This window comes from Populus euphratica, unplaced genomic scaffold (assembly GCF_000495115.2).
Source record: "Populus euphratica unplaced genomic scaffold, PopEup_1.0 scaffold599.1, whole genome shotgun sequence".
Lineage (NCBI taxonomy): Eukaryota > Viridiplantae > Streptophyta > Magnoliopsida > Malpighiales > Salicaceae > Populus > Populus euphratica.
Window position 1 is genome coordinate 144,362 of NW_011500253.1, and position 24,741 is coordinate 169,102.

Sequence of the window (24,741 nt, forward strand, 5' to 3'; positions counted from 1 at the left end):
TCTTTGTCCTTTCAATTTCAGTTCTTAAATTCATCAATCAATCCTTTCATTTATGTGATAGGTCTGCATTTAAAATGAACATTTACCATAAATTAAAGGTATCTTATATTATTAGATATATTATTATAAAACATGCTTTAGTTAAGGAGTTATTAATACTTCAAATGCAAAATGATGATATAAAACCATGATAAAAATGCACTTTTAAGTATTAATCACTTTCTCTCAATTAAATTGAACCTATAAAATGACAAAATGAATCATAACACTTTTTTCAAATGAGGTTAGGAAAGGATGAGAGGAATCTTCCCCAAACAAACCTATTTTCATATAAAATCATCCTAGTTTTGGCAACAACTTTTATAGGGATTTTTGGTTATAAAAGAGCATTTAAGAAGAGGCGTGTTTTCCAAAACTAACCTTAATATTTTTTTTAAACATATGATTTTTAGATAAGAGTGTATTTCTAAACATATATTACTGATTTTTTCTCAATGTTTATTTTCTCATTTCATATGTTTTTGCCAAACAGACCTTAGATAATTTCCAATAACAACAAGGAGTTTCCATCATCAATCCATATATCAACCTTATTTTTATGTCCAACATTTAAACTATTTCTACAATTAACATTTCCACCCATTTTCAATTTCATAATTTTTCATACTAATCATTTGATTAGTTTAAACGCTTATTACTTAATTTTTTTGAACTTCCTAGACATCAATCCAAACGCATAGTATTTTCAATAAGCAATATTACATACTTTTGCAAAATTCTTCAATATTCACAATATTCTTTTTATCTTATACTTCATAATTTTTCAAAACTTAAGCCTTAAGTCAATGTATTAATGTCATATAACCTCCAGAAAAATCCTTATAACTAGATTCTAACATAATATTACTCCTTTCATACTAATTACTATAAATACTCATTTAACCTCAACATCTTCTCTCTCTCTCTCTCTCTCTCTCTATATATATATATATATAAAAGATGTTGAAAGTTTATCACATTTGTGCATTTACATAATCAATCAAATTTCCCAATGCTAATTTTATAATTTCACTTAACTCCTCTCTCTCCTAAATATGTTTATCATGGTTGGCTCTAAAATCTAGAGTTTTCATATTTTTTCTTATAGTTATCTTAATTTCATTCATTCATTTAAAAGTTAGGTCATTTAAATTTAAGTATTTGACATCAAAGTATCAATTTCTTCTACTTTCTACAATATAACTTATATTTTTATAATAAAATCCTATAATGCATTTATCTTTTTAATTAATTTCATTTATTTTCATGATAATTCCACACTATACATGAAACTAACATGTGATTTCAAAAGATTTACTCAATTCTTCCTGCCTTATAATTCCTGAATTTTGGCCAGCTTTAGGGTACTTCATTAGCCTTGAATTTCTTTTTAATTAGCATTACTAATTTGCTTCATTCTCATTTATTCCATGTTTATTACCTATTATATACATTACTTTATATTTCCCTTAAGTTTTCCTTACATACCCTAATTCAAAATTTGAGAATTTCATGTAAAACCCATTTATCTTCACTTAAACTTGTATAAATAGTTTAGAACTCCTTAATTGATAATTATATGAGCTTTGAATGCTAGTCAGTCAAAGATTTCCTACCCTTTTTTCTTTCCTCCTCAACTCGTTGTGGTCTTTCTCTAACCCCCCCCTTTCTCTCTTGATTTCCTCTTGATTCTTTGTGTTTGATTTGTTTAAACACTCATTGTTTTATCTAACATGTTTAATTCATTATTTCTTTTGAGAATTTTAGGTAAAAAACAAGAAAAAAAAAACTGAACTCTCCTCCCTTTTTTTTTAACGGTAGAATCGACTATTATAAAGAGAGGAAAAAGTTGAAATTCCTAGCTTATTCAACTTATTTATGAAAATACCATTAATAAGTTTATATGTTATTTTTTTTTGTCAAACTATCAACATTTTTGTACAACTTTTCCAGACTTTGATTGCCCTAAAATAGAACAATATGTTAAGAAACTTTAAGCTTGAACTAATGGTTAGATTGAGAGTTATGCTTCATAATATAAAATTGGTTGGTAAGTGATTTTATACCAAAAATCTAATTTTTCTTGTGTCATCCTTGCATAGATCATATCAATTATCCCATTAAATCTTCATGATCATTTCCTTATTCCAAAATATATTTATTTTACCTTTTTATCATTTAGTTCATTTATTTTATGTTGAAGGCTAAAATTAAAATAAATCAATTTAAAAAAATAATAAAAGTTAATTCTTGTTGACTTTTGAAATCAGTATTCGGTTATGAACTCAAAATTAATCTCATAGAAGGCAAAAAATAAAAAATAACAAAGAAAAACTCTAAAAATTCTTCTTTTTTTTTTAAATATTAGCGTAAAAAAAATCAAGCAAATCTTAACTTGGTCTGATAAAAAAAAATTGCAACCTGTGAAATGAAAGCAAGAAAAAAAAATCTAAAGGCCAATTCCTAATAATTCAAATAAGAATGTGATAACTTCATAAATAACAAAATGAAATGACAAAAAAGTTGAAGCTCAATTTCTAGCAAATAAGACATTAAAGGATGAAAATTAAAAAAAATATATAATTAAAAAAAAGGTCAAAAGAGTCAATTTGAGCGTATCTAGGTGTAATGCAAAATCTTTGATCAAGTCATGATACTAAAATAACCATGTTTGAAAGCAAACTAAATAAAAATCATGAAGCTCAATGATTGAATAATATAATGTTGAAGGAAAAAAATAAAAACAAAAATTTAATTACAAAAAGTTATGAAAAAGAAAATATAAGTAAACCTGGATTAATTTACTAACCTTATGATTATGGACATCGGATCAAGATAATTTCATAAAAAGGAAAGGAAAAAAAGCACAAAGACCAATTTTCTACATATTAAATGTTACATAATGAAATTGAAATAAATTAATTAAAGAAAAATAAGTCAACTCACATTAACTTTTAAAACTAGTGACTCTAGTCATGAACTCGACATTAACCTTATAAATGGTAAATTGTAAAAAATAATAAAGAAAAACACTAAAAAAAAGATAAAAAAACTTTAGTTTAAAAAAGAAAAAAAACCCGAAGTAAACACAAGCAAACCTCTTAAGCCTAGTATAATTTATAAAACATGCAACTCATAAAATTCTAGACCTGAGTTCAATTGAATCTTAATTATGAACCAATTTAATTTTAAATAATAAAATTATGAATTAAAAAAAAACTTGCAAAGGAAAAAAAGAATAAGAAGCATTTAGAAGTACAAGGATGTATTTGATAAAAAAACTATGAAGGATGAACTGATAAAAAAAAAATCTAAAAAATGATTTTAAAAAAATAAATAACAATAAAAAATAAGGATCAAAATTAAAAGATTAAAAGATAGAAAATGATGAAATTAAAAAAACATTTGTAATTTTATAGATTATTCAAAATAAAAAATAGCAATAAAAAAATATGGACCAAATATAAAGAAAAAGGAAATTGAAAGAATTGGTTTAAAATTTTAAAGACCTTGGTGCAAGATTTAAAGAGAAGAAGAAGAACAAAAATGACCCTCGATGTTGAACTAGAGGTGTATTTAATGTACCCGTCATCCCATTATGCAGGAGCCGTAAATACTTTCCAAATATTATCTTTATAAAGTAATATTTGATTACTGGATGACCCTGCTAGTACCACCTAAAAAGTATAGGGTTGTTCAAAACGTATATATCATCTTATTTTTTAAAATAATATTTAATATATAATCAATTATAAAAATGCTTTTAAATAACCTTTAAAATAATAATAAAATCAATATAAAAAAAATATAAAAAAATAATTAAAAAAGAATTAAGTTAATTTTTGTCGGGACATCAAAATAATTCCTCAATTTCAAAAAAATTAAAAAGAACACCTTAATTGAGATGAAACAAAATTTTTATAATTGAGGTAAATTAGTAATTTTATTATTTAAAAACAATAAAATTACCAACCTAACACTACACAAATGATTAAAAGACAAATATATATCACAGTGAAAAAGGCACCTCGACGTCAATACCTAGTTTGGGTTCTTTTGATCTATGAGTAATTTTGTTTTAAATAAATAGCGAGTTGTTTCTAAGGTATAATTAAACCTTCCTTTCCTTTAGTTTTTTTAATTAATGATTAATTAATTATTTTGATTTAATTTAATCAATTAGAAAAGAATATAATTTCAGAAAAAAGAAAAAAAAGACTATGTTAGATTATGTTTTATACAACAAGGACCAATTAGTTATATCTTATAAACTATAGGGATCAATTAAGTTATCTCTTATAAACTATAATGACAAAGTTATATTGAAGTGGTAATAAAACTCAACTTTTAGTCCTTGACGTCATCTCTGTTTCGTCACTTCGATCCTCCTCCTCCTACACAAGAAACCTGACCGAGTCACAGCTCAACACCCTGAGTCGTAACCGATTCCGATCTCCTCCGCTTCTCGATCTGTTAGGTACCACTCTCTTGACCTAATCGTCACTCATTCGTTTAAATTTTAGGGTTTAATTGGATTCTAATATGAGTTTTTTTACTGTTTAGGGTTTAATTGGATCCTGATTAGCGATGGTGCTGAGGTTTAATGTAGGGGGGAAGGTAGTGGAGAGAGTAGATTTGATAAGGAAGAAGAAATGGCCATGGCGCTTAGATGTTTTTCCATTTGCGATTTTGTATGCGATTTGGATGGTTACGGTTGTGCCGAGCATTGACATTGTTGATGCTTTTATTGTTCTTGGTGGACTCGTTGCTGTTCATGTTCTTGTTTTGCTTTTCACTGCCTGGTCTGTTGATTTCAAGTGCTTTGTTCAGTACAGTAAGGTAATGTAACTGTTTGTGTGCGCTTGGTTTTGTTTTGTTTTTCTTGTGGATTTTGGATTTGTTTTGGGGGTGGTTAGGGTTTCTTTTTTGTGATTTGGGGGTTTTGTGTGTAGGTTAATGATATCCGAGCTGCGGATACATGTAAAGTTACGCCGGCCAAGTTTTCCGGTTCCAAAGAAGTTGTGCCGTTGTATATTCGTCAACAAGTAAGTTTTTGTGTTGTTTTGCTTTGTTTTGGTGAAAATGAGTTTTTTTAATAAGTGGATTGGATGGAATTTGGATGTTCTCAGAGCTGGTAGGGATGAAAGGTTGATCTAGGCTACAAATGGATGCATTTCGTGCTTTTTCTTAATCTGTTCTTTTATATTTGGAGGAGTGAAAAATATTATTGGCTATAAAATGATAGAAGAATTGTATGCTTATGCTGATAATGTTATTTGTAAAATTAATGGCACATTGTTGTCTATTTTTTTGATGGAATGTTTTAGTTTTTCTGAAATTAGGTGTTAGAGGGTTTCTCTACATTGACTGGTCTTAGTTTCTTAAGTTGAAACAACACAGGGTGAAGACTTAGCTCACTTGTTGTCAAATACCATTCATTTCAAACCCAATTATGATAACTCAAACATCTTCATTTTGCAAATATACCTGCTTATAATACATGATGTGACTTTTCAAAGGTATCATATGAACTTGATATAATGTGTATAAGTTAAATGATGGGCTTTGCAATTTTCCATTTAGACCTTTGATTTGACTTCCAAAGATTACTTTCTCAACACTAGAAGTCCCACTCATGCTAATGAAAAAGAGATTGATTTTATTGGATACCTAAGATAAATTAAACAGGTATAGCTTTTCATCTATCACCTGCATAATACCCCTTGTTTCTTTCTGAAAATTTCTTTTGCTTGCATAGTCGGCAACATCCTCATCACCAGGGGATGGGGAAGAGATTTACTTTGATTTCAGAAAGCAGTGGTTCATCTATTCAAAGGAGAATGAGACATTTTGCAAGCTTCCTTACCCTACCAAGGAAACATTTGGCCACTATCTTAAAAGTACTGGCCTTGGTTCTGAGGCTAAAGTAGCTGCTGCAACTGAGAAATGGGGACGGAATGTGTGAGTATTTCTTTCTGCTTCATACATGTCTGATATTTGTTGTCCTTTAGTTCTGTTTCTTCAATGTTTAAAATTAAGGTACCAGAGATTGTCGATCTTATTATAGGCTAAGGTCTCCCAAGTGCTCTTTCTTCTCAATGTCAATTTGTCCTTTCCTTATGGGTTGTTGGTTCGTTTCCTGCATCCATTGTCTATGGACCAGTGCGCTCTGATCTGGCTATGCTGCTAGATGTGCATTTTCAATAATCTTGCAGTATGGATGGTCATAAAGGGACACTAGGATTGATTTTTGGTTATGCTCAATTGTTCTTTTAGGATAGTAAAATCAAATTACCTTTTTGGATTTTTATCATATGGAAGGACAAATATTGCAGACTATCAACTTATGATATATATTCTTTTTCATGTTCTTAGGAAAAACTACTTCATCAAGTGCGGTTAATTTAATCCTTCGTACACTTGATATAACATGTATTTTGTCGTAGTGGTTTTTGGAATATGCAATTTGGCTGTTGGACTTTTGTTATCAGCATATCATTTTGGTGTCCCTGAAATGATATCAACAATGCTTCTTGAAGCCTGAACTTAAGAAATTTTTACCTGTGTTTTTATTTTCTTCCATTGCTTGATGGGGGTTGTTTATGGTTATTTAGATTTGAATATCCACAGCCCACATTCCAAAAATTATTGAAAGAGCAGTGCATGGAGCCCTTTTTTGTATTTCAGGTTCTGTCTTTAAACCACATCCTCTCTTTCCTTATCTCTAGTTCGGAATTCTATATTTCACCTCATGTTTTATTTTTTTGTCTAAATTCAGTTTTATATATGCTTTATATCTTTTAATTCTGGCATTCTTCTTTGGTTTTGCAATACATCTGTATAGGTGTTCTGTGTGGGGCTTTGGTGCTTGGATGAATATTGGTATTACAGCTTGTTTACCCTCTTAATGCTGTTTATGTTCGAGTCAACTATGGCAAAGAGTAGGTTGAAGACTCTAAGCGAGCTAAGACGTGTTAGAGTGGATACCCAGACCATAATGGTGCATCGCTGTGGGAAGTATGTATTTTTTATGCAATTTTGGTGCTTTCGTAAATTGTGAGTGTCTGTAGATATGTATAATTATGCCATCAACATGATTTTAGATGGGTGAAGCTCTCTGGGACTGATCTTTTACCTGGTGATGTTGTCTCCATTGGACGCTCGTCTGGTCAGCATGGAGAAGATAAATCTGTACCAGCAGACATGCTTCTTTTAGCTGGAAGTGCCATTCTGAATGAAGCCATTCTCACTGGCGAGTCTACTCCCCAATGGAAGGTAGTTCTTTTTCCTGTTTTCTGATTACTGTTATTTTATGAACTTTTGAAACTGTGATTATCTGACATTGGTTTTGGGATTTGAGTGAAAAGCTATTAAATTTGAGTAAGTCTAGCCTGGAGATTGGATTTACATTTGGGTCGTTGTGTTTTGACAAGCAGGCTATTTAATTGCTATAGGCCAATTTTTTTTAAAATAATCTGTGATAGGTCATTTATGTGACTTATGCCCATTTATATTTTTGCTTACCATTGAGGATGTTTGCAATATCAATGTTCCAATATGAAGCCTAAATGCTTTCTTGTTAAATTGATTTCCTGAATTGAGTAATACTTTGTTTTCATCCTTAGCCTGAATGCTTTCTTATATTCATCTCAAACAGAAGGGAAAAAGTGGTTTTGTTTGTTAGCTAGTTATTCTTTCATTGGCTGCTGGTTTGTATATTTGGAAGTTGTTTGAATTACTCTCTCTAGAACTTGTGAAAACAGAAGAAAATTTTTCTCAGGTTTCAATCATGGGTAGAGGGATGGAGGAGAAGTTATCAGCCAAACGTGATAAGAACCACGTTTTATTTGGTGGGACTAAAATTTTGCAGCATACTCCAGATAAGGTCAGTCATGTGAATATGTAACATTGCCTTTTAAATTCCTGAGCACTTATTTTTTGTATCAGAGACGGTGTCTTTGCTGTTTCAATTGATTCCTTTAATTCTTCCTGGAGTTAGAACTTTCCCCTAAGGGCTCCTGATGGCGGTTGTCTAGCTGTTGTTCTTCGAACTGGGTTTGAAACAAGTCAAGGGAAACTAATGAGGACCATTTTGTTTTCCACAGAAAGGGTACTTAAAATTTCATTCATAGTTGACTGAGGATTACTGAAACTTTTATGAAACATTCTATTTCTAATTCCTAATTTGGATTCTTCTCTTGATTATACTTGTTGAAGGTTACTGCCAATAGTTGGGAAAGTGGGTTGTTCATCCTATTTTTAGTCGTTTTTGCAGTAATTGCTGCTGGTTATGTACTTAAAAAGGTAAAGTACCACTCCTTTTTGAGGTACTTTTTGGAATATTGTATAAGTTGGTCTATGCTAATGTGATTTTCTTAATGCAGGGGCTAGAGGATCCCACGAGGAGCAAGTACAAGCTTTTCCTGAGTTGTTCATTTATCATAACATCTGTAATTCCACCTGAGCTGCCAATGGAATTATCAATAGCAGTTAATACATCTCTTATTGCATTGGCACGGCGTGGAATTTTTTGTACCGAACCTTTTCGCATCCCGTTTGCAGGAAAGGTAAGTTAATGTAGCCAATTAGTCATCCTCTCTCTCTCTCACTCACCAGTCCTTGAATTGCTACTTTTCTTATTAAATCAGAGATGGTGTTTACCTTTCTGACATTAGTTGGTTGCCTTGGCTGTTTTAGTTGGGTTGCCATTCCTTCACTTTTGAGAGATGACAAAGGTTATAGATTAGTTTAATTTATCAAGAAACGCCAGCCTTATCAAGAACTGAACTTGTGCTTCTTTTCCCATTGACTTGTACATTAGCATTTATGACGTTCCTTTATTTCTTGATTGTATGGTTTCACTCACATATGTGGTGATTTGGGGCGCAGTGTGTGCTAGGGCTTGTGTATCAATAGGTCAACTTATATTAAGCACTCATCATTTTTGTCCTGCAGGTTGATATATGTTGTTTCGATAAAACTGGAACGCTTACATCAGATGACATGGTATGCTTCTTACATAACATGATGTTGCATGTCGGTTTTTGATATTGAATTTCCTTATATCTTGTTGCTGGTTTCAGGAGTTCCGTGGAGTTGTTGGGTTGACAGAGAGTGCAGATTTAGAATCTGATATGACTAAAGTGCCTGTCCGAACAGCAGAAATTTTGGCCTCTTGTCATGCCTTGGTGTTTGTGGATAACAAACTGGTATGCTTTTGTAATTTTTGGCATGCTGTTCCTAGAATCCCTGAATTTTGGTTGTGAGCCATTTTCTATTATTGTACCAGTTCACCCTTACATTTGTTTTCCTTGGATGAAAGAAATATAGTTGGAATGCATATGATATGATTAGAGTATGTCGAACAAAGTTGTATTATAGTTGAAGCGAAATAAAATGTAATAGTGAACGGTAAAGGCCTGTATTGCCATAACAAGTCTGGTCATCTATTCCCACCTTCTATTTCAGCTGAATTAAAAAAAATTAAAATAAAAAATTGTCTCTGTTGATGCGTGGAGGCAAAAATGGAGTTTAGTATGGTTACCTGGTTCTGTGGCAGTTTTCTAGCAAAACAATTGGTATTTGTATTTCTGCTTTTTTTAATTGTGTTATTTTATGATGACTTAGATAAATGTTATTTTAATAGTCCTTGGACTGGACTGTTTATCAAGTTTCATTTACTTGTAATCAAAGGCTGTAGTGGCTCTGCAGTGTACTGTATCCTGTCATTTCATAAATAATAAACTCAGTCTTCTACTATTTTGTCCTCAAGAATTATAAGCTTGCATGAATTAACACCCTTAAAGAAGTGCCTTTTCATTTTTTCTCTCTCGGAGATCTAAGTTTCAATTAAGCTTGAGTGTCCCTCTCCCTTACTACACTTGTGATTGTTGTGACTAGTAACCATCACTCTGAATCAACTTTGGAGATGCCTTCTGGCTTCTGACCTTTTTGAGAACCAATAAGATGGCAAGGAGGGAGTTATGCCAGACTTCTTCCCCCACACTTCTCATACTGAATCTGCACTGTAAATGAATGGAAATTGTAAAAGTAAAACAGGGTATGGCCAGCCATCCATGATAGTCTTGTCCCCTTTAAGAAGTATTAGGTGTATTGCATTATTGCGTTTCTATCCCATTATCATCTTATGGTTGTCTTTACTGATGTCTAGGCCTTCCCCTCGGAATAAAGTGTTTGCAGAAATGTCATTTTTGATAGAACAACACATGAAACAAGTTTTCTTGGAATTAGTTTCATTGAGGCCTTGGGAAATTAACAGCTATATTTTACTGAAATGTCATATTGTATGCTATTCATTGTTCTTGGTGCATCATTAAGATTCCACCTTATCATATTTTCCAGATAGCACAAGCAAACTATTTAATGATGAAGGCAGTTGGCTGACATGGGCTAAAAATCCTTTCATATGTTTGCTGTCCCTCGAGAATGCTCTAATATTTCCATAATTGCTTGTAGGTTGGTGATCCTCTTGAGAAGGCTGCACTTACAGGAATAGACTGGAGTTATAAATCTGATGAAAAGGCGATGCCCAAAAAGTAAGTTGTGGAAATTGCTCCCAGTGGATTGATTTGATTTGTATGTCTACAATGTCATTTTTCTCCTGCTTAATCTCTGCCTAGAATATATTTTGATTGAAATCTTGATGTGGTCATGATCTGTTTTAAAAGACCGTTCTATTAATATTAAAAGAAAATGAATTGAAGGGAAACAAGGCATGTGTTAAAGATTTAATATGCAGTATTGATTGAAGGGAGAGATATTTCATAAATAGAGCCAAGTCCAAGGAGAATGACGAAAGAGAGGAATTCAATCACAGGCAATAAAGAGTGCAATATTGATTGAGTTCATTTTCGTGGATTGGCTCTTGTTTGAAGCATTTTAAATGTGCTATAGTGCAAAATATTGGAGAAATCATTCAACTATTAAGTCAATAAATGACACAAGGATCGTATCAAGCTAGTTTTCAACTTTCATCTACATTGAAGCACGGGAAAAATTATCATGTCTTTTAGGAATCCTCAGATAGGGAGTCTGTAAGAACTAGCTGTTAGATAATCAGAATGTGAAGGCAAATGGTTCCATGGAAAGATTTTTTCACAGCAAACTCCGCATCCTAATTCATTGTGCAAGTGTGACAGTCTACCAGTCACTCTAAAATGTCTATAAGAAAGGAGTTTTCTTCTGTTAGATATTTTGTTTCCGTTATTTTTTGGAGTACATGGAGTTTGTGGTTTCCTGCTTGAAGTTTTCTTTTGACAATTGATAGATGTATTGAAATGCCCAAATGGAGTTGAGGTGAACCATGTAGGCATTAAGCGAGCCATATATTGATGAGAAAGATAGAAAATGGAAGAATGAAAGTTATGGTTGAAAGGAAATAAGAGAACCATATCAAATCCCACTTTGAGTTTTTCATAGTCTGGGTTTATTTCATTAGGCAGTTTCATTGCAATTATTTGTCATTCTCATGTGTTGCAGAGGAGGTGGCAATGCCGTGCAGATTGTTCAGAGACATCACTTTGCATCCCATTTGAAACGAATGGCAGTTGTTGTTCGCACACAGGAGGGATTCTTGGCATTTGTGAAGGTCAGTTGCTTATGTTTTTCATATGAGTTACTGGACTTGAACAAATTTGGCAAGCAATTCACAGATTTAAGATATTGACCTTTTCATTTGCTGAGGACTCTGCAAACATTTGTTTGTTTTTAAATATTTCAATCACTAGATGGGCCACTATCAGATGTTTTGCAAAGGAGTGTATTGGAAGCTGATCTAAATGTGGTTCTGAGCCTCAATTGCTACATTATGACAATATTTTGCTAATTCTTTGACCCATCACAACATTATCATTTGTTACTTGATTAGTGATCATTTTCTAATTTCATTGCCTGGCAAAATACAATAATATGAAAAAAGAATTTCTGATTTAATTGCTGACTATCTTTTACTGTCCTTGGAGATAATATCATCATGATTTTTATTTTGGATGTTTCAGGGTGCACCTGAAACTATTCAGGATAGACTCATTGACTTGCCACCATCATATGTTGATACATACAAAAAGTACACACGTCAAGGGTCTCGAGTTCTGGCCCTTGCTTTCAAGTACCTTCCGGAAATGACAGTAAGTTTCTAATATCTTTACTTTCTTCTTGCCTTTGCATATTCTATTTTGATTTTCACTGTAATATGCACTTAATACCTTTTCTGATCCACCTGGGAAAAAGGACGTTTGAACCCTATCTTCAATTTTATTGTTTGTCATTCATAATGCTAGATGTGGACCATACATTGAGTCTTAACTTGTAAATACAATTATAGGATTAAACTGATAAATATTCCATGTGAAAGTATCATGACCATTTCCACCCAGTTTCATCTTTTGCCTGTTCATCTTGAAACACATTTCTGGAGATGTTAGGAATGCACGAGTGACATATTTGTTGTCTTCTTTGTTGTTCAGTCTCCTCTGTTTTGCATCATTTTTAATTCTCTATAATGCCAATCATGAAATTCTTGCTTTTGTTTTTGCCCCTTGTCAATTCAAGCAGCAAGCTATACAAGTTAGTTAAAATGAATATGTTATTTTACATGTTTTTTGTGGAGCAATAATTAGTATAGTAATTTGTAGTTTAGTGTGAAATGCAAATCACTCATTTGTTCTTGTGATGAGGCATGGGATTTACCTTATCTGAATTTTCTCATTGTATGGATTTGTTCGGTGTGTATATGAACCTGCAGAATGGTACTAAAGGATCCTTACAGTCAACCCCAAGTAGTTTGGGATCGAGGTCCTGTTGTATAAATTTGTTCCATGTGTATACCATGCATGCTGAAGTTGCTATATCTTTTTGTTCCCATGAAGGTTAGCGAAGCTAGAAGCTTGGACAGAGATGAAGTGGAGACTGGTCTTGAATTTGCTGGCTTTGCAGTAAGCAATAAATCCTTCTACCATGATGCAACCCAACACCCCCCACCTTTCTGGGTTCTATAATTTGCTTGTAAGTAATTACTTTCTGTATTCTTGTCATTATTAAAGTTTCATGATTGTAATCACAGGTATTCAACTGCCCTATAAGAGAGGATTCTGCTACTGTATTGTCTGAATTAAAGAATTCATCCCATGACTTGGTAAGTGGTAACTTCTCAGTAATTTTAGTTGGCATATGTTGTATGCCACATTCAACATATTTGATTGCCTGATGATAAATAAATAAATAAAATTATGTTTATTGGTTTTCTATGTTATGGATTTCAACAACTCCAGTTTTTTTTTTTTCTTTTCAATGGAATCAAGAAGTGCTCCTTGTGGCTTCTAAGGGTTTAGACCTGCTTCATAAATGAAATTTGAGTTTTTTGCAGCTTTGTGTATTCCTCATTTGATTGAAAATAGCACTCATGATATGGTTCACTGTTTTCAGGTGATGATCACTGGTGACCAAGCTTTGACAGCTTGCCATGTTGCTAGCCAAGTGCATATCATATCAAAACCAGCATTAATTCTTGGTCCATCAAGGAGCGGAGAAGGATATGAGTGGATATCTCCAGATGAAATGGAGAAAATCAGTTACGGGTAAAGTTACCACCTCAATAAATTGAAAAAAATAAAGGGAGGCTATTTTGATACTTTATGCCAAATATTTATGGCATGCTTGCTCTTTTTATCAATTGTAATTTCGATTCTTTAGTCTGAGAACAACAAAATGCATCTAATTTCAGTGACAAAGAGGCTGAAGAATTGTCAGAGACTAATGATCTCTGTATTGGAGGTGACTGTATTGACATGTTGCAACAGAGTTCTGCTGTCCTACAAGTCATTCCTTATGTCAAGGTTCTGAATCATACTGCTTGTTGGGGATTGATTTTCCATGATGGTTTCATCTTGATGATGCATGCCCATTATTATGGTTTCAGGTTTTTGCAAGAGTTGCTCCTGAGCAAAAGGAACTCATCTTGATGACTTTCAAAACTGTAGGGAGGGTCACGCTGATGTGTGGGGATGGAACCAATGATGTTGGAGCTTTGAAGCAGGTATATACATGATTTACACACGCACTTTCATTTCTTGAGCAAATATTTGCTCCAATTGTTTTGGTACTGCATTTAGCATGCACTTATTGTTTCTGTATGCATGGATAAGTAGTTCATAGCGGGTAATTAATTGATCTCTGTTTTTGAATTTCAACAGCAATACACGTGCACAACTGTTCCATATATTTGTTTGTGTGCATGCATGTGGTTGAAGACCTTTTTAGTTCAGACTAGTTGTATTATTGGACGGTCACCTGGAACACTTGGCTTAGAATTGACCCTTGTTGCCAGCTAGTGGACTTCAGTTAGTTCAACCAGGAGCCAAGTATTTTATTTTCTTTTATTTTCTGGACCAATCAAACTTTATTATTTCAGCTCGGGTAGGATAGATCTTTAGCGATGCACATACAATTTGAAAGGTGAAACTTAAGGTTTGACATCAGTCTTACAAGGACATAACAACAAAAACAGTATAAATACATGATACATTTTTTTCAGGCCCATGTAGGAGTAGCACTGTTGAATGCAGTGCCTCCAACAAAAAGTGGAAACTCATCATCAGAAACACCTAAAGACGGAAATCTGAAGCCTTCAAGGTCAAAAAAATCAAAGCCTGAAGTTAGTAATCTAAATGGAGAAAGTTCTTCAAGAGGCAAAGCTGTCACAAAATCAGATTCCAGCAGTCATTCAGCTGGTAACCGCCACCTGACAGCAGCAGAAATGCAACGACAGAGATTGAAGAAGCTGATGGAAGAGATGAATGAGGAAGGTGATGGTCGTTCAGCCCCCATTGTCAAGCTTGGAGATGCCTCAATGGCTTCTCCCTTCACAGCAAAGCATGCATCGGTTGCCCCCACCACAGACATAATTCGTCAGGGTCGCAGTACTCTTGTGACTACCCTCCAGATGTTTAAAATACTTGGTCTCAACTGCCTTGCTACAGCATATGTGTTGAGCGTCATGTATCTGGATGGTGTCAAGCTTGGTGATGTGCAGGCCACAATCAGTGGTGTCTTTACGGCTGCTTTTTTCCTTTTCATTTCCCAAGCACGCCCCCTTCCCACACTTTCAGCTGAAAGGCCCCACCCTCATGTTTTCTGCTACTACGTTTTCCTTTCTCTCATGGGACAGTTTGCAATCCACCTGTTTTTTCTGATGTCGTCTGTGAAAAGTGCTGAGAAATATATGCCTGATGAATGCATTGAACCCGACTCTGATTTTCATCCGAATCTGGTTAACACCGTTTCATACATGGTGAGCATGATGCTCCAGCTAGCCACTTTTGCTGTGAACTATATCGGTCATCCTTTCAACCAGAGCATCACAGAAAGCAAACCATTCTTGTACGCCATCTTGGCTGCTGCAGGTTTCATCACGGTGATCACTTCTGATCTTTTCAGGAACTTGAATGACTGGTTGAAATTGGTGCCCTTGCCACCAGAACTGAGGAACAAGCTTTTGATTTCGGCTTTGCTCATGTTCCTGAGCTGCTATACATGGGAGAAATTGTTGAGATGGGCTTTCCCTGGTAGGATTCCAGCTTGGAAGAAACGACAACGATTGGCTGCAGCCAATTTAGAGAAGAAGAAACGTGTCTGAACCGTTACACAAGTCTTTGAAATTTGGAGAATAGTGCTGATAAGGAAAGTAGCGGCAAATCTAGAGGCATCAATTAAACGGTATGGATTCATCATTGCCTTGATATGTAACATTTTTATCCCATTACTTTTGATCACATTGTGGGAAGTTTTGTCTACCGATGGCCCAATTACACTACCAAGGAGAAAGATGATTTTTTTTTTTTTTTTAAAAAAACTTGGATCATTGAAGATGAGAGAAGAAGAATGTCTCCAACTTTTTTTTAACACAGCTGTAGGTGGAAAATCTCGTACACTACAACTCCAAACAAGAATATCTTGTTTACTAGTTGATCCATATAAGAGAGGCTGCCTTTTTTCTATTTCCCCCCCCCCCCCCCCCCCTATCATTATGCTTTTGGGGTTTGTATAACCCTAGACATGTTTGCTATAGTAATGATATTTTGTGTTCAATGAGATGCACAAGGGTGTTCTCTCTTTGTTCCCTGATGCTGATTATGAGTGCTTTTAAGCAGGCAGGGCTGTGAACTAGCAGAGGCAGAGTCAAGCTGTGTTTCAGATTAGTTCGTGAAAACTAAATGGAGTTCAAGCCAAAGCTTGAATAACATATTGAGTTTGTTACTTTTATAATGAGCTTGTTCTTGTTCATGAATAAAATCAAATCAAATAAACTTGAGCATCGTAATATAGTTCTTGAAAATTGACTCTTTAATCTCAATGTTATTTATTAACCGTAATTACTTTTATAATCATTTAATATGTTCATTTTAGGTCTATTTTATAGATAATTTGCTTCTACTCTTATAATAAATCTTTGGATTTTGCTAATATTGTTTTTAAAAATATATTTCATGTCTGAATATCTTGAACCGACTAATAAATTGTTCATAAAAATGATTGAGCTTGTTAAACTGGTAAAATCAAAAAGATTTGAGCTATGCTGTTAATTTTTTTTTTTTTTTTTTTATATATATATATATAGGTGTTTAATGTAGCATCCACTTATCTCCGTTAATTTTATATCTTTATTAATTTTATGAGTTTTAAAATTAATAATTATATAAGTGTTTAATATTTAAAATTTGTGACACTCACCGTTGTAATTAAACAATAATGTGATTGGAATTTGAATTTATCCATCATGTGTGGATGAGAGGATGTGGGACGATCCAAATCTTAATCACCAGATAATTAGCTATGTTAAAGTGCACCATTAAAGCTGTACATATCTAATTTAATGGCCATTATGCTCAAACAATGATAAGATGCCAGCCAGGTAAATTTAAAACCCACAAATTTCTCCTACCCAGAAGAAAAAAGAAGAGTAACCCCCAAGCAAACCATAATTTTTTTTTTTCTGAAAATCCGTGCTAGTTTAGCACCATTGGAAAGGACAGCACAGGACCCTGCCACTGGCGACTCAGCTCCTCCTGCAGCTGCCCCATTTAAATATCAATCGCAACCAGAGGATGACCCAAAAAGGGCAAAAAAAAAAGAAAAAGGACGCTAGTACAACTGTAAAAAAATATATAAAAAATTAGAAATATTTTGAGCAAACAATTTATACAGTCCCTGTTTATTTAGCTAAATAACTTGTCGATCCTTTTTTTTAAAAAATCTCATATTAGATCCCCATATGTTTATATCTACCAATAACTGAGTCCTCTATCATGCTTAAATTTATTCTAATTGATGGGTTGATTCTAGGACTGACCCAATTAATTTTTTACTTAAATTGGGCTACAATTTCATCTGGAGAATCTAAATCATGATCTTAACCATATTTTTAATTGAATTAAAAGATTAAGCATTTGCTTGGTGAAATTTAATTGAGCTAAACTCATTTTAAATTCAGACATGTTAAAACTAATATAATATTATTTTAATAAAAATAATTAACACAAATTAACTTCGTGTTTTGCAAGTTAATGTTGACTCAATGACCAATCACTTTCTTTTTTTAATATACTATTCTCTTATAAAAAAAATCTTTGCATAACCAAAAAAAAAAACCCAGAGAGCCCATAGTACTGATTTATGATTTTTATAATCTTCTTCTTTTTGTTTTTTTTTTAATATACTATTCTTTTATAAAAAAAATCTTTGCATAACGAAAAAAAAAAACTAGAGAGCCCACAGTACTGATTTATGATTTTTATAACAAACATCATTAAAATACAGAAATCATGAAATGTAAAAAAGAAAATAAATAAATTTAATTTTTTTGCTAGAGAATTATTTAGAGTATAATGTATAATTTTTTTAAAAAATTATTAAAATATTTTTTTGAAGTTTTTTTTATAAAATTAGAAATTTAGTTGGCGAGGGTTTTGTTATGTGTGTTTTTTTTTTTTTTTACATATTTAAATATAAACCCTATTTATTTTTTCATGAAAAACCGAAAAGAAATAATTTCTAGTTAGGCTACGTCCAGCGTCGGCCCTAAACAAACAAGATACATTCCACTGTCTCCTCTTTGAAATCTCTCAAAACCCATCAATCAGACACCAAATCCTCAACTAACACCAAGGTAAGCAAACCCTAGCTGTCTTCTTCTTTGATCCCTTTTTTCTCTGCAAAAAAATCTGTTTTTTTTTCTTTTTCCTTGTTCGTTTCGGGATTTCTTTTAACAATGTCTTGATGAATGTTTAAGGAAGAAACCCTTTAATTTTTAGGTAAAACCTTAAACCCTGATTTTTTTTCTCTATTGGTTTCTGGGATTTTTTTTTAATTTTTATTTTCTGCGTGCTTTGTGTTTTGGTTTTCTTAGGCTTTTTGTGTTGTGGTTGGTCTTTGAAACGGGTTGATGCAGGATGAGGGCATGTCGTTTTTGAGACCTTGGCTGTTTGGTTACCGAGGGAAAGAAGGAAGTAGAGGGGAATGGGCGTGTGGATCATGGGTTCTTTTTTGCCCTAACAAATAAATAAGTAAAAATAAATAAAATTAACGTTTTATTTTTTTTATTTTTAGTTTTTTTGGAAGGGGGTTTTTGTTGGAGGTGTGGGATCATAAAGTATGTGAACGATGTTGAAAATGCCGAAGGCTAGTTGTTTCTGGAAGATATTTCATTCAGAACTTCTACAACCTTAACGTGATGTGTTGAATGGTGTCGTTGTTGAACTTCATCGCTTTTAGGATGAAACCCTTTTATGTTTTGGATTTTGTGTTCACTGTTGTTTTGGGATGCATTTAATCGAGTAAAAAAAGGGGGCAAGCTTGAGAGAAATTGGTTGAGATATGTCACTATTGTGTTTTGTAAATCTCTGTTGCAATTCAACGCAACTGTGTTATTGAAGAATGTGGATGATGGCAAATACATTTTACGGTTAAACACTGAAAAGTTATGGATGCAATTACTGGTGTGTTTATTCTTTTTGCCCCCATTAATTTCTCTGTACCTCAATGCATTCTTGCATAGTGTAACATGTTTCCATGTTTTGATTGTTGCTTTTTTCTTTTTGGTTGGTTTACTCTTTTATTTTTTCATGCATATGATTTTCCCTTAAATGGTGCCATGCTGAGAAAATTTGCTAGGTTTCAGCATTGATGTACCTTGATTCTGCATGAGATATTATAGGAAGTAGTATAATTGTATTGGTTTTGAAATTTTTTGATAGTGGTCTCGTGTATTTGCTTGTGATTCTCTGTGAAAACATTTTTTTTTTTAATCTTCAAAGGGTTTTGCTTGTCTATTTCTCATTCACTGAGAGGAGGGCAGAGGGTAAAAGTACCTGTACTCCATGTTTGTTTGTTTTTTGTAGGTTAGTTTCAAGGGACGCCTTTTACCTTCAAACACTTGCTTTTTGGCTATGGGATCATGTGCTTTTTGATGTCGCAGTCATACAAAGGTAGTGGAAAAGAACCCAACACATCTTTTGCCGTAAATGTATTTATATGTTGTGAAGAACATGGAGTCAGTTTTGTGTTTGTGGCTTTCATTGTGGTTCATCTCTACAGGCTCTTCAGAATTGCATGAAAGTTGTGGCAGGGGAGATGAAAGTACGAAGAAAGGGGCGTGTTTGTTGGAGATAAAACGCACTGGAATGATACAATGGGGAGTCAGCAGGCATATTGAGTTCATTGACAGTCCTGAGGAAAATAACCCTCAGTTTCCGCCTGCTGTTGTCGAGCATGGACAGAAGAACACTCAACTTCCATCTGCCGTTGTAAAGCATGCGAAGCATAACCCTCAATTTCCATCTGCCATTGTTAAAGAAGATTTGAAAGTTGGCGAAGATGGTAATGAGTCATTTGTGTTGCCAGAAGCTAAGAAAAGGAAGTGTCATGCCCTCAGCGGACACAGAGAAGCACAAACTGTGAGACGTGCTAAGGCAAAGAAAACTAGTCTTGCTTATAAGAGTAAGCAAATCAAGTGTGAAAATTCCATTTCCATAAAAAAGGAGAATGTCAAGGATAGATGGTCAGTAGACAGGTACAGGGTAAATCATTACTCTTTTTCTTCCTTTCTGTTGGGTTGACATGTCACATGATGATTCATAAAATGAATGATGTATCTGTTTTGAAGGTATAATCTGGCAGAGAAAAGTATGTTGGATGTCATGAAGGCTGAAGGGGCAGTGTTTGAGAATCCCATTTCCCGGTCAGCACTGAGAACCGTAGCTCGTAAACACATTGGTGACACTGGACTCTTAGACCACCTACTGAAGCACATTGATGGTAAAGTGGCACCAGGTGGCACTGAGCGGTTTCGACGGTGTTACAACACCCAAGGGATAATGGAGTATTGGCTGGAGAGTGCTGACCTGGTTAAAATCAAGCAGGAGGCTGGGGTGCCAGATCCAAACTATGTTCCCCCATCTTGGTATAGGCCTGGTAGTGTTTCACAAGACTCTGTTTCTGCTAAAGAACTGACTTTGCTTAGAGGTGAAGTAGCAAAAATGAAGAGGTAAATAAATAGTACTAGAATAAAAGTCTTGTTTACATTGAGCTTAGGTCTGTGTTCCTTGAATAATTAAGTCTGCCTCTTATAGGGATATGGAGGAGCTGGTATCCAAGAATCAAGAGCAGCATCAAGCTAACCAAATTGGGGTGAACATTGAATCACTCTCTGCAGTAGAAAAATATTATGATTACTATTAAGATTGCTTTATATGGCTCCATTTTAAGTTTCTGTCCTTTCAACAGGATATTTACAAGGAATTTGTGGAATGGAGAGGTAAGATAGACCAGCGCCTAATGGAGATTTCAAGTTCTTTGGGTGGTTTGCAGGTATCAGAAGAACACCTTATCTTCTGCTTATTTTTTCAACTTTTTATGTGCTTTTTGCACATGTCACTGTACATAAATCAATTGCCCCTGACATTTCCTTTTGGACAGAGCATGTATAAGGATGTGATGACATGGAAGTCCAAGACTGAACAACAACTCAAGGAAATCTCAAATTCACTGAGCAGCATGCAGGCATCAAAGCAATGCACTGCCCTCAATCCAATTTCTGAAAGATGGGAGGACTGGTTGGAGAGCACCAACTTGGATAATATTCAAGGGGAAGACTTTGCACCTTGGTTAGAGAACACAGATTTGGTTAGTTTTAAGCAGAATGCCTCACCGCAGGAACAAGAACCCTACAAAGCTATTCAACCTTGGTTGAAGCACTCTGATAACCCCTCTCAGGAGCCTGTTTGTGCTGGAGAGCTGGAGCTGCTTAAGGAAGAAATGGCCAAAATGAAGAGGTGATAATTTTTTTTTGACACAATTTTGGGTCGAGATCTAGAAGACTTTATGTTTGACCAATATCTATCACAACACCTCTCCTCACATAGGAAAAAATATCTTTATTAATGATCCGAGGTTTGTTGTGCCCTTTTCTGGTATAAACAGAGATGTGCAGGAGTTGGTACCCAAGAGGATGGAGGAAGATCAAGCTAATATGACCCCAGATTCATCTGCCACGGCCAATTCCAAGTCAGAACTTGACAATTCATTTTCATTCTTTCAGGTGACATTCGATAGCTTCTGGTCATATTATCTTGCTCGCTTTACCTTCTATCATGGTTTGTGAGCTCAATTAAACATGTATTTTAAATATTGCCTTTGCAGGAGATGTTCAAAGACTTGGGAAATTGGAGAGTGAAGATGGAACAACAGATGCTGGAGATTTCCAATGCCGTTAATACTTTACAGGCATCGAAGCAATGCATCACCTGAAGCTTTAACATGAAGATAGAAAAGATAGGATGTTAGTGATCTATCCTTTCATTTTGATGAAACCACTTACTCTTAGAGTAGTAGGATTAGATACTGTACAGATTTTACAAGCTAAAACGAGAGCTCCTGCATGCCCGAATGATCCAAACCAATAGTACCGGCATCTGACCTTTTGGCCATGTAATGAAAACTTACATGAACCTTACCTTACATATGAGATGCTAACTGTAGGGATCGTGCTTTACTGTTTTTGGGTTATAGATGAAGTTGGACACCTTGGAGCAGATCCTTTTTGCTGTCTAGCAGTTATTAAGTATATTTTGTTTAGGGGATGGGATTGTAATGAGTTTCTGAATATTGCCCTCCGTTGTTACTTGAGTTAATTTACCTGCAGTTCTCTATTTTTACCCCCTCGTGTTGGCCAAGCTATAATATAAATGGTTATTGCAATATGCTGGAAAAGAAGATATCATCGGTGGATGTTTTGGCCTGTTGCTAGCAAGCTGCGTTTTCTGGCATTTCTTCCCTTGAAGTAAACCAAAAGGCCCCTGTCAACGAACTTTTGTACGGCTTAGAGTGGATAAACAGGATCTCAATTTGTCCTTTGTTTCTTGTTCATCAGGACGGGGTTTATCCCTTTGAGAACCTGTTGTGCGAATCTATGCTGTGGCAAAACAGCTCATGCTTCCGTGTATGCATCAGAGATCGGCAATGCTTGTGGCAGTAAACTTCCTAATCTAGGGCTGCTGCGAGTATCGGTGAAGTTTTCAAAGTATATTTTTGCTTGAAAATGTTAAAATAATTATATTTAAATAATTTAAACTATATAAAATTAATTTAAAACTAAAAAAATAAAAAAATTATAAAACACATGATTGGAATATAATGCCAAGCATGATATTAAAAAGTGTTTGATATATATATATATATATATGGAAAGACGAATGACATGTTTTTCTTCCCTTGAAAAAGATAAGGTTAGCACGCGAACTAGGACCGACACGCTGGACCTTATTTCTCAGGTACATAATCCCTTTTTAGGTTATTAGTTTTTCTATTTTTATTTAAATGCACAATCAAAAAAGTTTAACATGATAATTATTATTTAATTTTGTTATGGTTATTAAATAATATTATAAATTATCATGGGAATGTTAACAAAAATCGCTTGAGAATTGAATTCAACTAAAATTTCTATATATATATATATATATATATGTATGTATATTATTTTTTAATAAATTTTGACATGATTTTATAACATTTATTAATTTATTTTTCTTTTAATTACATACAAAAACTTGAAATGTGACTTGAAGTTTGAAAAGAAAAGATCTTTCGAGAAAGAGCTTCTAATGGTAGTCTAAATCATTCAATAAATATGTCTGAGTTGGATTAGAAAGATTAAAAACTTGAAATGTGACTTGAAGTTTGAAATTGGTTAATTTGAAAGCTCTCAGGAATTTTTGAGAAAGAGCTTATAAATATACTATTCCTTTGCCTAGAGCTCACCATAGTTAATTTTGTAGTATTTTGTTCAATAAAATGCCTTATTTTCTCATCAATATTTCCACTCTATCAACTTTACCTTTTTTATTTTTTTTTTAAAATAAAAATTGAAAATGTCTCCAGCTAATGCATTGCTCGTAGTCTCCTTTCTTGCTCTCTCCCCCGTGAGTTTTTTTTTTTTTGGTTTCTAGCATAGTAAGAAAAATAGGATGAAACAAGTATTGAGAAAAATAATATAGTTTAGAGAGTTGTTTATGAAATATGTAATTTGTGAGTCACAAGTATTATTTATAACTCTTAAATTGTAAAATTATTAAACAAAAGATTCAATAAAGAGAGAGAGAGAGACGAGAGAGATAAAGAACAAAGAAAGAAAAAAGACCTTGGAGATACATTAAAACTCTAATGACAACACCACATGTATTAGTGGAAAGATCTCGATGAAATGAATCCAACAATATTAAAAAAGGTCATTAATGATAACCAGAGCAAGTGAGCCCCATTACCTTTGGATGACTTGTGTAGCCCACTCTGTTCACAGTTCGTGACATTATTTGGTGTAGTTAGATTCTTATTGTCAAGATCTATTCGACGATATCAATGATGTTGTTATCATAGTTTGTTTTCTCCTTATCCTCTCTCATCCTTGTAATTCGAGGGGAAACATCTTATCTATGGAGTCGTCACTTAGTATTATGGTTACTAGAAAATCTAAACTTGTTAACAAAAATTTCATGGTACAAGATTGATTACGCTAAATGAAAGATATTATCATCCTTAAAATGTTTAATCCGAGGTAGGTTGCATTGTTTTTTTTTTTTTTGTTTTAAATTGATAATGGTTTGTTATGCTATGTCATAGATGGTTAGCCTATAATATTCCAAATTCTAGTGTCAGTGACTATTCAATTAAAAATACTTTCAACTATGGCGTTGATAAGTACTGCACATAGAAAAACTAATGTAAAACCCAGAGAACAAACTTATACAAAGAAAAATTTATTAAAATTAAAATTTTAATAATAAATATAGAAATAATAAAAATACAAAAAAATTAATTATAAAGACATAAAGGGGTGGTTCAAATTGTGAAAAAGAATAAAAATGGGGTGAAAGTGTAATTAAAAAAGAAATTGGACTATAAAAACCCTATTTCTTCTCCCTTGCAAAATCGGTAGCATACATAAAAAAAGAAGGGGAGATTTTCAGATTTTTTCATCAAATTTGAGAGAGAAAATACCAAGATTTAACAAATTTTACAAATCTTAGACAAGTTTGTAGGAGAAAAACATCATTTAACAAGAAAAATTACAAGAAACAAGTGTGGAAATTGTGAGGGAAAGAGGGGGGAGTGGTCGACTACATGCAATGAGAA

At 33.6% G+C, this 24,741-nt stretch overlaps 2 protein-coding genes across 4 annotated transcripts; both read left to right on the forward strand.

Annotated features, from left to right (window-relative positions):
* The first annotated feature begins 4,373 nt into the window (after positions 1-4,373).
* On the forward strand, positions 4,374-16,182 carry LOC105112744 (probable manganese-transporting ATPase PDR2). Its single transcript, XM_011008568.1, has 22 exons — positions 4,374-4,516; positions 4,603-4,878; positions 4,992-5,084; positions 5,798-6,000; positions 6,654-6,726; positions 6,884-7,056; positions 7,143-7,314; positions 7,820-7,924; positions 8,039-8,149; positions 8,257-8,343; positions 8,424-8,606; positions 8,995-9,045; positions 9,123-9,248; positions 10,516-10,595; positions 11,539-11,647; positions 12,057-12,185; positions 12,927-12,992; positions 13,121-13,192; positions 13,483-13,634; positions 13,781-13,892; positions 13,976-14,092; positions 14,591-16,182. The coding sequence occupies exons 2-22, from the start codon at positions 4,627-4,629 to the stop codon at positions 15,689-15,691; spliced, it is 3,567 nt and encodes a 1,188-aa protein (XP_011006870.1). The 5' UTR covers positions 4,374-4,516; positions 4,603-4,626; the 3' UTR covers positions 15,692-16,182.
* A 1,906-nt stretch (positions 16,183-18,088) lies between these two features.
* Positions 18,089-22,268, forward strand: LOC105112745 (protein DYAD-like). 3 transcript variants are annotated; one of them, XM_011008570.1, is made up of 9 exons: positions 18,089-18,220; positions 19,452-19,538; positions 19,648-20,122; positions 20,216-20,596; positions 20,682-20,739; positions 20,836-20,919; positions 21,028-21,383; positions 21,502-21,649; positions 21,751-22,268. In XM_011008570.1, the coding sequence occupies exons 2-9, from the start codon at positions 19,508-19,510 to the stop codon at positions 21,856-21,858; spliced, it is 1,641 nt and encodes a 546-aa protein (XP_011006872.1). In that variant the 5' UTR covers positions 18,089-18,220; positions 19,452-19,507; the 3' UTR covers positions 21,859-22,268. The 3 variants fall into 3 exon arrangements, with proteins under 3 accessions (XP_011006872.1, XP_011006871.1, XP_011006873.1); XM_011008569.1 differs by having other exon boundaries at positions 18,089-19,538; XM_011008571.1 differs by having other exon boundaries at positions 18,089-19,538; positions 21,532-21,649.
* Positions 22,269-24,741: the final 2,473 nt, after the last annotated feature.